This window comes from Oncorhynchus mykiss, chromosome 9, assembly GCF_057628025.1.
Source record: "Oncorhynchus mykiss isolate SJ-2025 chromosome 9, ASM5762802v1, whole genome shotgun sequence".
In the NCBI taxonomy this organism is placed as follows: Eukaryota; Metazoa; Chordata; class Actinopteri; order Salmoniformes; family Salmonidae; genus Oncorhynchus; species Oncorhynchus mykiss.
In genome coordinates this window covers 29,226,838-29,242,164 of record NC_143030.1, presented here as the reverse complement: position 1 = coordinate 29,242,164, position 15,327 = coordinate 29,226,838, and the positions used below count along the sequence as shown (strand labels likewise).

General features: G+C 44.2%; 1 protein-coding gene across 13 annotated transcripts in view; it reads left to right on the top strand.

The window, feature by feature from the left end:
* Window positions 1-15,327, top strand: part of nrxn2b (neurexin 2b) — a 1,005,166-nt gene that overhangs the window by 777,329 nt on the left and 212,510 nt on the right. For all 13 annotated transcript variants that reach the window (XM_090183934.1, XM_036987703.2, XM_036987702.2 and 10 more), the window contains one exon: window positions 15,121-15,302. In XM_090183934.1, the coding sequence (XP_090040060.1) occupies window positions 15,121-15,302 (182 nt within the window). The remainder of the gene's footprint in view (window positions 1-15,120; window positions 15,303-15,327) is intronic.

The following is a 15,327-nucleotide window of genomic DNA, read 5'->3' as shown; positions in this document are numbered from 1 at the left end:
TGGGTCTTTCAGCATGACAATGATGCCAAACACACCGCCCGGGCAACGAAAGAGTGGCTTCGTAAGAAGCATTTCAAGGTCTTGGAGTGGCCTAGCCAGTCTCCAGATCTCAACCCCATAGAAAATCTTTGGAGGGAGTTGAAAGTCCGTGTTGCCCAGCAACAGCCCCAAAACATCACTGCTCTAGAGGAGATCTGCATGGAGGAATGGGCCAAAATACCAGCAACAGTGTGTGAAAACCTTGTCAAGACTTACAGAAAACGTTTGACCTCTGTCATTGCCAACAAAGGGTATATAACAAAGTATTGAGATAAACTTTTGTTATTGACCAAATACTTATTTTCCACCATAATTTGCAAATAAATTCATAAAAAATCCTAGAATGTGATTTTCTGGATTTTTTTTCTCATTTTGTCTGTCATAGTTGAAGTGTACCTATGATGAAAATTACAGGCCTCTCTCATCTCACTGTACATCAGGATAGACCTTCAGCTTGCACATACATAGCCCGAGGAGAAGCCATCCAGAATGCCTAGGAATCAGTCGTCTTCATCCTGTTGCGTAACGTTGCAACCGGGAGATGCCCTTTAGAAACACTGCGCCGACTTTGTGGCTGTGGTAACTAATGACAACCCAACCATCCAGCCCTCCTCCAGTATTAGTTTTTTCTGCTTGTTTATGTGTTTGTTTATTGCTTCTCCCTCTCTGTTCATATGCCTTATTTACTGTAGTTCAGCCTGGCTGGCTGGTCCACACTGGCAGAGCCGGCCAACAAACGGAGGGGCTGTGTAACAGCAGCCTGCTATGTACCACTGGCAGAGAGAGTGAGGGAGGGAGGGAAAGAAAGAGGGAAAGGGAGGAAGCGAGAGAGGTGGGAGAATGGGGAAAGAGAGCGAGAAAGGGAGAGAGAGTAAGGGGGAAAAAGAGAGACGGGGGGATGAGAGAAGATTGAATTGAGGAAAGCTACAGGGCTGTTTTATTTTTTATTTAACCTTTATTTAATTAGGCAAGTCAGTTAATTAACAACAAATTTTTATTTACAATGACGGCCTACTGGGGAATAGAACAACAGATTTGTACCTTGTCAGCTCGGGGATTCCATCCAGCAACCTTTCGGCTACTGACTCAACGTTCTAACCAGTAGGCTACCTGAACCAGTAGGCTACCTGAACCAATCACTACTAGGTTTAATGGAAGGAGAGATTTGAGAGAAGGAGAGAGGGATGCTTCCAGCTAAATGTTCTGGTTCAAGACACGCCACAGTGAATCTCCTTCCCTGTTCCCCTTTGCGCTCCTTTGTTCGGGCTTTATCTCGTCCCATTATTGTTTTTGCTCAATTCGTTTTTCATTGAAGGGGTCCGTCCGTTGGACAGACAGTCGTTTTGACTTCCTATCTTCGGCTCCTCTGCCTTTGGCAGGCCTCGCTGTTACGAAATATCCTCCTTTGACAGGCGTGGAGGCTCCAGGCGATGACATTTCAGATGGCTGACCACTGCCCTATGTGGTCTTTGGTTGCCTAACCTAACCCCCCTGTCCAAACTTATTTCAATAGTCTCCACACTAAAGGTATCTAGGTGTTTTTAACCCCTCTGTGACCACAGTCGATGAGGTCACTCGGGTCAACCTGAACCTCAGGATCTCCTTACCGTACCGTGTGGGTGAGTGAAAAGTCATTCACCAGCCATATTTAGTAATGGGATGCAAAATGCATTTCCTATGGCCAGAAATTGTTTCCACTCACAGGGCATTTTTTCATGGAGGCTTCAGCAACGGCAAACAGCTTTCATCTAGAACAGCTGTGCAGAAGCCCAAACCCCATGTTGATTGACCCACGCATGAAAGCTCGTCTTGTTCATGTGTCAGACCCAACACACTCACTCAAACACACAAACGCAGTCACGAACACACACACACACACACACACGCACACGCACACGCACACACACACACAGAGCATCCGTCCGTCAGTCTTCCTTTCATCTCTTCACTCTTCATCCCCAAACGCCTTTGAAGTGGGACGCCCTGCAGTCTGTAGAATATATAGTACAGAGGAATGAAAAGCACACACACCTCTCTCTCTCTCTCTCTCTCTCTCATCTCTCTATCTCTCTCTCTCTCTCTCTCTCTCGCTCTCTCTCTCTCTTTCTCTCTCTTCTTCATCTACTCGCCCACCTCACTCCGTCCACTCCCTCTCCATCCATAACATCCTGTAACCTTGTCTCAGACTGAAGGTCATTAGCACTGGCTTGGACCATTCCACCCTCCATCCCAGCCACCATTAATAGTACACGTAGTATGATTTGCTACGTTTTGTGGATGGTATGTATTCTTTTGTGGTTGTCCATCATCCATGTCGTATGATTCAGTGCCTTCGGGGAAGTATTCAGACCCCTTGATTTGTTTTCTACATTTTGTTAGGTTACAGCCTTTTTTTTTGTTTACAGGCAAAATGGCTTAAAGGACAACAAAGTCAAAGTATTGGAGTGGCCATCACAAAGCCCTGACCTCAGTCCCATAGAACATTTGTGGTGATCCTAACTGACCTAAGACAGGGAATTTTTACTAATATCAAATGTCAGTAATTGTGAAAAACTGAGTTTAAATGTCTTTGGCTAAGGTGTGTGTAAACTTCCGACTTCAACCGTAAGTATTCAGACCCTTAACTCAGGACTATGTTGGACTGCCGTTTGCAGTGATTACAGCCTTGAGTCTTCTTGGGTATGATGCTAGAGGCTTGGCACACCTGTATTTGGGGAGTTTCTCCCATTCTTCTCTGCAGATTGGATGGGGAACGTTGCTTGCACAGTTATTTTCAGGTCTCTCCAGAGATATTCAATCAGGTTTAAGTCCGGGCTCTGGCTGGGCCACTCAGGTACATTGAGACTTGTTCCATTGAGACTTTGCCCCAGTCTGAGGTCCTGAGAGCTCTGGAGCAGGTTTTCATCAATGATCTCTCTGTACTTTGCTCCTTTCATGTTTGCCTTGATCCTGACTAGTCTCCCAGTCCCTGCTGCTGAAAAATATTCTCACTGCATTATCCTGCCGCCACCATGCTTCACCATAGGGATGGTGCCAGGTTTCCTCCAGATGTGACGCTTGGCATTCTGGCCAAATAGTTCAATCTTGGTTTCATCAGACCAGAGAATCTTGTTTCTCATGGTCTGAGAGTCTTTAGGTGTCTTTTGACAAACTCCAACGGGCTGTCATGTGCCTTTTACTGAGGAGTGACTTCCCTCTGGCCACTCTACCATGAAGGCCTGATTGGTGTAGTGTGCAGAGATGGTTGTCCTTCTGGAAGGTTCTCCCTTCTCCACAGTTGAACTCTAGATCTCTCTCAGAGTGACCATCAGGTTATTGGTCACCTCCCCGACCAAGGGCCTTCTCCCCCCGATTGCTCAGTTTGGCCAGACGGCCAGCTCTGGGAAGAGTCTTGGTGGTTCCAAAGTTCTTCCACTGTGTTCTTGGTGACCTTCAATGCCCAGATCTGTGCCTCGACACAACCCTGTCTCGGAGCTCTATGGACAATTCCGTCAAACCTCATGGCTTGGTTTTTTCTCTAACATGCACTGTCAACTATGGGACCTTATATATAGGGGTGTGCCATTCCAAATCATGTCCAATCAATTGAATTTACCACAGGTGGACTCCAAACAAGTTGTAGAAACATCTCAAGGATGATCAATGTAAACAGGATGCCACTGAGCTCAATTTGGAGTCTCATAGGGTTTGAAACTTATGTAAATAAGGTTTTGTGTTTATATACATTTGCAAACATTTCGAAAAACCTATTTTCACATTGTCATTATAGGGTATTATGTGAAGATTTGAGGAATTGTTTTTATTTAATCCATTTTAGAATGATGCTGTAACAAAATGTCGAAAAGGTCAAGGGGTCTGAATACTTTCCGAAGACACTATATATTACGAATTTCAATTCGTATGATACAGTATGTTTTGAATTTGCTGTATGTTTCTGAATGTTGCAAATTCCAATTTGTTATTTCTAACCTTAGCTAGGTGGCTCGGTGACTAATGTTATTTTGGCTAGGGGTTAGGGTTAGGGGTTGGATTAGCTAACAGTTACATAGTAGATACAAGTAGTAAGTAGTTGCAAAGTTGCTAATTAGCAAAAGTGCTGAAGTTGTCTGTGATTCGAACACACAACCTTTGGGTTCCTAGATGTTTAAGGCTAATTTCATTTATGAAATCAATGAGCTATACGCTTTTATAAGCTACTGGGAGAGCCAAGAGTCTCTGTAAAATTGAATATGATTTGCAAAATAGACACTAGGAGCTAGCTTTCTTCCGTATGGCTGAGTACTTGTTATTTAGGCCACAGTACAAGACAAGTCCATTTTCCTACTTTTCTCCATCACAATACCCTTTTAATGTGAGTTTTCCCATAATAGAGTGATGGATGTGTTGTTGTGCATTGTGAACTTTACGCTCCTCAAATTTTCAAAAGGCTGGTTCCAACGAGGTGAGACGCTTTTTTCATAAGGTCACCAATGGAGAGATGGAGCGACAGGTGCAAGTCATTAGCCCTTGTTTGTTTTCTTACACCGGAGGGTAATTAGTATGATGTTAATGCTAATTTGCCCCGCGGTGCGCTAACAAGAAGAGCACAAATCGCCGAGGCAACCACCACAGGGGTGTATCTTCTCAGATATAGGGAAGAACAAAGAATCCTGACCTTTCCAGAGTCTTGCATAATAATGATGGCACCGTGCTGGAGATGTTGGTGTCTCGCTTTAACTCTTCCCTGTGTCTCGTTGACTCTGGTTCGTCCAATGAGCCACATGTAGAAGGAACCCTTTTCCTACCTCTGCCCGTAAGATGCTGTCTGTTCCCGCCATTGACATAATCAGAGGTGAAACCTGGCTAATATCACTTTTCTTGTTATTTTCCCCCCCAAAAATCTATCATTCGCTGTGAATGTGTGGTGCGCTGTAGCCTGTGAATGTGAGGAATAATTAGGCTGGGAGAGTCCAAGGGCTGAACCTCTGTTTGCCCCGGAATCTTTGATTGGCAGGTTATTAGGAGCCCGGCAAGAATGTTCCTGCAGCTGTGTAGTGGGAGGGTGGGGTTGTGTGGGTGTGTGTGTGTGTGTGGTTTGATTCGGGAGGGCGCGTGTGACTGTCGGTGATTACATCTTTGAGTCGGCCCATTATCACTCTCGATGTGGCATTCCAGAGACGCCCCCAGAGCTATCGCACGTGTCATCGGGCAGAAGTGCATTTTTTGGCATAATCGATAAGCAGTCCTCGTAACGTATCCGGGCTACCTATCAGCGTCCTACCTATCAACCCTCAGAGAGAAGTTCCCCTTATCTGCATGTAAAACTGTTTGTCTCTGACCTCCCTCCTTTCCATCCCTCCTTTGCTGGTCCTCCCGTACATCCCTTTATCCCATTCTCTCCATTTTGTGACACAGTGGAAGAGCAGGGTCTCGAGCAGTTTGCCAAAAACCCAAGCTAGTGAATTCTTGTAGCCCAAAACTTGTTTGTAGAATCAATGGAGCACTCCTGTGCCTCCATACCATTGCGATACAGGTGTTATTTTCTCTCAGTTCCATTGGTCGTCATGGCCAGTGTTGCGTCAAACTGCTCTTTAGAGCAGAATCTAAAGAGCAGTGTGGCCACCATAGGGGTGGACCAGAAAGTTAATTCTGCAATGCAATCAAATTGGGCTTGAGAACTACACACACACACACACACACACACACACACACACACACACACACACACACACACACACACACACACACACACACACACACACACACACACACACACACACACACACACACAGTATTCCACACACACTCTGTCCCACCCCATCAGAGTAAAAGGCCAGGCTTCCTCAGACTATTTTCACGCTAGATAATATGGGCCAATCTCTTACCCGCAGACGTTACATTTTTTTTATGGGCCTACAGAGAAATAGCTATCTGACACAATCAACCCTGCATCAGTGGCAGTCGCTGGAGTAGATTGTCAAACTGCCAAAGGTGTGTGTGCGTGTATGTGAGTGAGTGTGTGTGAGCACACACAGTACCAGTCAAAAGTTTGGACACACCTAACTCATTCAAGGGTTTTTCTTTATTCTTACTCTTTTCTACATTGTAGAATAATAGTGAAGACATCACAACTATGAAATAACACATATGGAATCATGTAGTAACCCAAAAAGTGTTAAACAAATCGAAATATATTTTATACTCTTCAAACTCTCTTTATACTCTCTCTTTGCCTTGATAACAGCTTTGCACACTCTTGGCATTTTCTCAACCAGATTCTAGAGGTAGTCACCTGGAATGCATTTCAATTAACATGTGTGCCTTGTTAAAAGTTCATCTGTGGAATTTCTTTCCTTCTTAATGCATTTGAGCTAATCAGTTGTGTTGTGACAAGGTAGGGGTGGTATACTGAAGATAGCCCTATTTGGCAAAAGACCAAGTCCATCATATTATGGCAAGACATGAAGGTCATTCAATACGGAACATTTCAAGAACTTTGTGCAGTCGCAAAAATCCTCAAGCGCTACGATGAAACTGTCTCTCATGAGGACCGCCACAGGAAAGGAAGAGAGTTACCTCTACTGCAGAGGATAAGTTCATTAGAGTTACCAGCCTCAGAAATTGCAGCACAAATAAATGCTTCACAGAGTTCAAGTAACAGACACATCTCAACATCAACTGTTCAGAGGACACTGCGTGAATCAGGCCTTCATGGTCGAATTGCTGCAAAGAAACCACTACTAAAGGACACCAATAAGAAGAAGAGACTTGCTTGGGCCAAGAAACACGAGCAATGGACATTAGACCGGTGGAAAATCCAAATTGTAGATTTTTGGTTCCAACCGCCGTGTCTTTGTGAGACACAGAGTAGGGGCTGGATGATCTCTGCATTTGTGGATCCACTGTGAAGCATGGAGGAGGAGGTGGGATGGTGCTTTGCTAGTGACACTGTTGGTGATTTATTTAGAATTCAAGACACACTTAACCAGCATGACTACCACAGCATTTTGCAGTGATACACCATCCCATCTGATTTGCGCTTAGTGGGACTATCATTTGTTTTTCAACAGGACAACACACCTCTAGGTCGTGTAAAGGCTATTTTACCAAGAAGGAGAGTGATGGAGTGTTGCATCAGATGACCTAGCCTCCACAATCACCCGAGCTCAACCCATTTGAGATGGTTTGGGATGAGTTGGACCACAGAATGAAGGAAAAGCAGCCAATAAGTGCTCAGCATATGTGTGAACTCCTTCAAGACTGTTGAAAAAGTATTCCAGGTGAAGCTGGTTGAGAGAATGCCAAGAGTGTGCAAAGCTGTCATCAAGGCAAAAGGGTGCTACTTTGAAGCATCTCAAATATAAATTAGATTCGGATTTGTTTTAATACTTTTTGGGGGGTTACTTCATGATTCCATATGTGTTATTTCATAGTTTTGATGTCTTCACTATTATTATACAATGTAGAAAATAGTACAAATAAAGAAAAACCCTTGAATGAGTAGGTGTGTCCAAACATTTGACTGGTACTGCGTGTGTGCTCGTGTGTTTCTGTTGTATCTGTTCACGTTGAGATCAACAGAGTTTGCGTTGGACAATGTCCTTTCTGCAATGTATCCAGTCAACCATTGGTTCTGAAGAGAAGTTTCACAATCTTTTCCAATGTTTCTGTCTGCTCTCAAAAGGTATCAGCATAGCAGTGTAACTCCCTTTGTCACACGGACTAACTACACCAACAACTCACTTGGTTCATTTATGAACAGAAACAGCAACAGAGAGGGTTTGAGGACTGAGTCTGAAGAGACACTTTCTTGCTTTTTCTGTCTAGCCACTGTTAAATATAGAAACAGTGTTGTTGTTGTTCCAGTTACGGGATTAACTTGTCCTTCGTCACTGTGAGTCATCAGAAAGGCTGAATCACACAATTACATAGAACATTAAAATTAATGAAGTCTTTTGACATAAGCCACAGTGTTATACATCATGTATATGGGCTGAATGCAGTAGACGTTGGTCTGTCGGGGATGAAAGACATCTAGTGCGGTCTTGCCGTCTTGCTGTGTGTCTGTGATGACCTGTTTATTTTATACCTGTTGTGGGGGAAAAGTGTCCCAGAATGCTTTGCTTTAGCCCACACCAATGGCTATTCACAGAGAGTGTCCAATAGAACAAACCTCACCACACACACGACACACTCCACCTGCCCTGTATAGGGAAAATTAAAATCAATCTGCTTTTCCATTACACGTTTGATTCGGGGGGGCGCTTTCTGATTATTTTTCCACCGGCCACGACCAAAAATAAAATGTTATTTTTCTTCCAATCCAAATGACCAAACTGGCCCCGAAAATGGAAATAATAATCAACGGGCATCCTGAGATGTTTGATCTATCCTCATGCCTCTCTGTTCCAGGTAGAGAGCATTGATTGGCAGACATCGATCCCAACTCGAGCTAATTGGACAAACGCATTCAATATTTAGCTCTTTTTTTTTTCAGTCTGCAAAATAAACATAAGTGCCACGGTGTGTTTCCATCATTATTGTTGTTCCAGTGAAACAGAGAGAACAGATTGCTTGATTAGAGGCAGGCCGGTCAAGGTCAGTGGAAAATCCATAGTCTACCCCGAGTTTTGTTTGCCGAGGGAAGTCTCCCAAGGCCTTATTCATTTAGTTTTAACTCCAGTCTTAAGTATCACATGGGCAGTGTGGAGACTTAGGGAGTTATGCTGATAGCTCAGCCTCTCTCCCGGACTGTCTCCATCTCCTTTTATCTCTCTCGGCAGCTAGCTTTCCGTCTAATTGGCGCCAGATTTTCATGCAAATATAAAAAAATTTGCATGAAGAAATAATGCGCGTTTTCCCACCAGTGGTGTGTTTCCACCAAACTGACTTGTTGTGGATAACAAAAATCAGTGAGAGATGACGTAGTTGCACACAAAATGTACCTTTTCACTTAAGTTTTCATATACCGAATAAAAGTTTTTTCACCTCTACAGATGGTTTTGTAAAACAAAAACTGTCGCGTTGAATAGCAAATGTGTCTACTCTGGTCTTGGCACCTGAGCATCAGCCAACAGCTCACAGATACAGTGCGGGTAGGGTAGTCTACATGATACGATTATTATGGATAGTATTTGTATTTGTCAAACGACAGGCAAGCAACAATCCTCATGGCTGTCACCAGAATAAGACCCTCGAAATGTATTGGAAAGGAGCATCGAGATCAACTTGCACTTCCACCACTCTGTGACATGCGTCGTAACTTATTTCATCTGTAGCCTAATAAGCTGAATGGTTTCCCGAGTCGTAGTGGGAGGACCACACACCATATCACCTAGTGACTCCAACTTCATTATGATGGTTGTTATGTCAATATTTGCGCTTAAAGGCGTTCCAACTACCATTTCTCGCAAAATTCATTTTCACAGACACAAAAACATCCCACTATCTCGAACAATCAAAATATCTGTCGCCATTTATAAAATTGTACTGAAACAAACCGTTTCCATCCCAGCTGTCGTGATTTGTATACGGTATGACTGTACTCACATAAAAACTGTGGATGGAAATACTTAGTTTCTCTCTCTCTCTCCTCTCCTATCTCTGTCCTATTATTGTTCTCTCTCTCTCTCCTTTCCTATCTCTCTCCTATTATTGTTCTCTCTCTCTATCCTTTCCTATCTCTCTCCTATTATTGTTCTCTCTCTCTCTCCTTTCCTATCTCTCTCGTATTATTGTTCTCTCTCTCTCTCTCCTCTCCTATCTCTCTCGTATTATTGTTCTCTCTCTCTCTCTCCTTTCCTATCTCTCTCGTATTATTGTTCTCTCTCTCTCTCTCCTCTCCTATCTCTATCGTATTATTGTTCTCTCTCTCTCTCTCTCCTTTCCTATCTCTCTCGTATTATTGTTCTCTCTCTCTCTCTCCTCTCCTATCTCTGTCCTATTATTGTTCTCTCTCTCTCTCCTTTCCTATCTCTCTCCTATTATTGTTCTCTCTCTCTATCCTTTCCTATCTCTCTCCTATTATTGTTCTCTCTCTCTCTCCTTTCCTATCTCTCTCGTATTATTGTTCTCTCTCTCTCTCTCTCCTCTCCTATCTCTCTCGTATTATTGTTCTCTCTCTCTCTCTCTCCTTTCCTATCTCTCTCGTATTATTGTTCTCTCTCTCTCTCTCCTCTCCTATCTCTATCGTATTATTGTTCTCTCTCTCTCTCTCCTTTCCTATCTCTCTCGTATTATTGTTCTCTCTCTCTCTCTCCTCTCCTATCTCTCTCGTATTATTGTTCTCTCTCTCTCTCTCCTCTCCTATCTCTCTCGTATTATTGTTCTCTCTCTCTCTCTCTCCTTTCCTATCTCTCTCGTATTATTGCTCTCTCTCTCTCTCCTTTCCTATCTCTCTCCTATTATTGTTCTCTCTCTCTCTCCTTTCCTATCTCTCTCGTATTATTGTTCTCTCTCTCTCTCCTTTCCTATCTCTCTTGTATTATTGTTCTCTCTCTCCTTTCCTATCTCTCTCCTATTATTGTTCTCTCTCTCTCCTTTCCTATCTCTCTCGTATTATTGTTCTCTCTCTCTCCTTTCCTATCTCTCTCGTATTATTGTTCTCTCTCTCTCCTTTCCTATCTCTCTCGTATTATTGTTCTCTCTCTCTCTCTCTCTCTCTCTCTCCTTTCCTATCTCTCTCGTATTAGTGTTCTCTCTCTCTCTCCTTTCCTATCTCTCTCGTATTAGTGTTCTCTCTCTCTCCTTTCCTATCTCTCTCGTATTATTGTTCTCTCTCTTGTATTATTGTTCTCTCTCTCTCTCTCCTTTCCTATCTCTCTCGTATTATTGTTCTCTCTCTCTCTCTCGTTTCCTATCTCTCTCGTATTATTGTTATCTCTCTCTCCTTTCCTATCTCTCTCCTATTATTGTTCTCTCTCTCTCCTTTCCTATCTCTCTCGTATTATTGTTCTCTCTCTCTCTCCTTTCCTATCTCTCTCGTATTATTGTTCTCTCTCTCTCTCCTTTCCTATCTCTCTCGTATTAGTGTTCTCTCTCTCTCTCCTTTCCTATCTCTCTCGTATTATTGTTCTCTCTCTCTCTCTCCTCTCCTATCTCTCTCGTATTATTGTTCTCTCTCTCTCTCTCCTTTCCTATCTCTCTCATATTACTGTTCTCTCTCTCTCTCTCCTATCTCTCTCGTATTATTGTTCTCTCTCTCTCTCTCTCTCTCTCTCTCCTTTCCTATCTCTCTCGTATTTTAATTTTCTCTCTCTCTCTCCTTTCCTATCTCTCTCGTATTATTGTTCTCTCTCTCTCCTTTCCTATCTCTCTCCTATTATTGTTCTCTCTCTCTCCTTTCCTATCTCTCTCGTATTATTGTTCTCTCTCTCTCTCTCCTTTCCTATCTCTCTCGTATTATTGTTCTCTCTCTCTCTCTCCTTTCCTATCTCTCTCGTATTAGTGTTCTCTCTCTCTCTCCTTTCCTATCTCTCTCGTATTATTGTTCTCTCTCTCTCTCTCCTCTCCTATCTCTCTCGTATTATTGTTCTCTCTCTCTCTCTCCTTTCCTATCTCTCTCGTATTACTGTTCTCCCTCTCTCTCTCTCCTATCTCTCTCGTATTATTGTTCTCTCTCTCTCTCTCTCCTTTCCTATCTCTCTCGTATTATAATTTTCTCTCTCTCTCCTTTCCTATCTCTCTCGTATTATTGTTCTCTCTCTCTCTCTCTCCTTTCCTATCTCTCTCGTATTATTGTTCTCTCTCTCTCTCCTTTCCTATCTCTCTCATATTATTGTTCTCTCTCTCTCTCTCCTTTCCTATCTCTCTCTTTTAATATTGTTCTCTCTCTCTCTCCTGCTTCCCCTCTCCCACTCCTTTGCGATAATTTCCTCTCGCGTTCCCTCTTCTACCCCTTCCCTCTCCCTCCATGTCTCACGTCTACACCTCTTTCTTACCCCATCCCTGGTGTGTAGAAAAGGGAGAGGTTTTTGGTGGTTAGCATGGCTCTGCATGCATTGTCTCTGCACCAATGGTCGAGCAGACCTGGAGCAGGTGTTGGGTGTCTCTGAAACACTAAGACGTGGGCTCAGTCAGGGAGAACCTGCCAGACTACCTCATTAGATGCCTCGTCACCTCTTTGTCTCTTCGCTTAGTGGGCTGCTGCAGGGTCGCCATAACAGCAGGTGGCCACCACTTCTGCAGACAGCCGGCCTGCCGCCACACAGGACAAGGACTAAAGAAAATAAACTGAAAAAAAATCATACACTTAGAGGGGGGAGTGGAAATAAAGTTTATTTGAAGATTATTTGGCAAAAGGTACTTTGCAGCTTTTGAGTTTGTGCTATTACGGTGGGAGGTGTTGAATTGAAGAGATGTTCATCTCTTTGCTCTGGGCATGACATCTGGAATTAAATTGCTAATAGAGTATGCAGTGTTGGTTTACTGCGATATGAGTAAACTGAGATGCAGATATTCTAAATATGAGCTCAGAAAAAAAAGAAACGTCCTCTCACTGTCAACTGCGTTCATTTTCAGCCAACTTAACATGTGTAAATATTTGTATGAACATAACAAGATTCAACAACTGAGACATAAACTGAACAAGTTCCACAGACACGTGACTAACAAAAATTGAATAATGTGTCCCTGAAAAAAGGGGGATTCAAAATCAAAAATAACAGTCAGTATCTGGTGTGGCCACCAGCTGCATTAAATACTGCAGTGCATCTCCTCCTCATGGCCTGCACCAGATTTGCCAGTTCTTGCTGTGAGATGTTACCCCACTCTTCCACCAAGGCACCTGCAAGTTCCCGGACATTTCTGGGCGGAATGGCCCTAGCCTTCACCTTTCGATCCAACAGGTCCCAGGCGTGCTCATTGGGATTGAGATCCGGGCTCTTCCCTGGCCATGGCAGAACACTGACATTCCTGTCTTGCAGGAAATCACTCACAGAACGAGCAGAATGGCTGGTGGCAGGGTGAACCTGCAGGAAGGGTACCTCATGAGGGAGAAGGATGTCTTCCCTGTAACGCACAGCGTTGAGATGACAACAAGCTCAGTCCGGTGACACTGCCCCAGACCATGATGGACCCTCCACCCTCAAATCAATCCCGCTCCAGAGTTCAGGCCTTGGTGTAACGCACATTCCTTCGACGATAAACGTGATTCCGACCATCACCCCTGGTGAGACAAAACCGTGTCTCATCAATGAAGAGCACTTTTTGTCAGTCCTGTCTGGTCCCTAGACGGTGGGTTTGCGCCCATGGCGACGTTGTTGCTGGTGATGTCTGGTGAGGGCCTGCCTTACAACAGGCCTACAAGCCCTCATTCCAGCCTCTCTCAGCCTATGGCGGACAATCTGAGCACTGATGGAGGGATTGTGTGTTCCTGGTGTAACTCGGGCAGTTGTTGCCATCCTGTACCTGTCCCGCAGGTGTGATGTTCGGATGTACCGTTCCTGTGCAGGTGTTGTTATATGTGGTCTGCCATTGTGAGGTCGATCAGCTGTCCGTCCTGTCTTCCTGTAGCGCTGTCTTAGGCGTCTCACAGTACGGACATTGCAATTTATTTCCCTGGCCACATCTGCAGTCCTCATGCCTCCTTGCAGCACGCCTAAGGCACATTCACGCAGATGAGCAGGGACCCTGGGCATCTTTCTTTTGGTGTTTTTCAGAGTCAGTAGAAAGGCCTCTTTAGTGTCCTAAGTTTTCATAACTGTGACCTTAATTATCTACCGTCTGTAAGCTGTTAGTGTCTTAACGACCGTTCCACAGGTGCATGTTCATTAATTGTTCATGGTTCATTGAACAAGCATGGGAAACAGTGTTTAAACCCTTTACAATGAAGATCTTTGAGGTTATTTAGATTTTTACAAATTATCTTTGAAAGACAGGGTCCAGAAAAAGGGACGTTTCTTTTTTGCTGAGTTTATATGAGGTGGGAATTTTCTGTCTTCAGTTATCATCATCATCATCATCATCATCATCATCATCCTCATCCTCATCCTCACCATCATCCTTTCTATTGATTTATTGACAATGCTCTGCATTCTACCCTGACAAATTGAGAAAGAGAGGTATTGATTGTAAAACTTTGCTCTGGGAATGACGTCTGGAATTGTCTATGGATTGCATAGTGTTGATTTAATGTTAAGGTTAATGACTCTTTGTCATCTTCATCCTCATCATCATCATCATTTACATTTATCCCACAATGCTCTGCATTCTTCCCTGCCAGATAGAGGAGGGGAGAAATCAAAACCCTTTGTTGTGCATCTTCTTCCTCTAAGCCGTTTTTTTCATGCTGTGGGCTAGTTATAGTATTTCAGTCACGCATCTTGTTTATTTAGAAAAGAAAATTAGATTGGAAGGCTGGGACCCAGAGAGCCGAGGCATCACGTGCCTCATGCTGAAGCAAATAGAGGGGGGGGGGGGACTCACACCTGAGCGGGGGAGCTGCTGATACTGTTACAGCCTCTGTTCCTCAATCTCTCTGCAACATGGCTGCCTTCCTACCGACAGCCATTTTAGAGCAGTTTCCTTCCATGTATCTCCTCTCATCTTGAACTGCCCTAATGCCTTTGAGCAGGAACACTACAACAGAACAGAGTGGTGTAGTGGTGGAACAGATGAACTCTCTGCCTCGAACTGTTCTCGCACTGCCTTCATCACTTCCAACCATTGCGTCTCACACCTCGTCGCCACCCCCTTTCCTAATTTCTTTCCCTCCCTCCTCTTCCTCGCCCATCCCTCCTCTTCCTCCTCCCTCTCTCCGCCTGCTCTTCTGTCTCCACTGCCATGCAGAGATAATTAGTCAGCGCCAGAAGAATACAACCAGGAGAAAGGGGAATTGGACTTGCCACGTTACTCTGTAGAAACGGAATGATTTTGATGTGAGAGAATAGGCTCTGTCCCAGAAAGCACTGCTTTGTGTGTGCCAGATTAGGGAAGACATACCTGCTATGGCTCAACAGCAGACAACGACAAGCACCTACCTTAAACCAAAGCTTTGTTTTCGATAGTTTGTTCTTTGGCTTTGACCTTCCACTGCACCACATGATATAGGTCTATGGAATAGTATCCATCATATATGACACATTAGCCCTCTTCTGTCCACAGCTGGGACAACCTACATCTTCGGGAGAGGAGGAGCCCTCATCACATACACCTGGCCCCCCAACGACCGGCCGAGCACACGGGCAGACCGGCTGGCGGTGGGATTCAGCACGCAGCTGAAGGAGGCCGTGCTGGTCAGGGTGGAAAGCGCAGAGGGACTGGGAGACTACCTGGAGCTGCACATAGTAAGTGACTACCTGCGGAACTGCA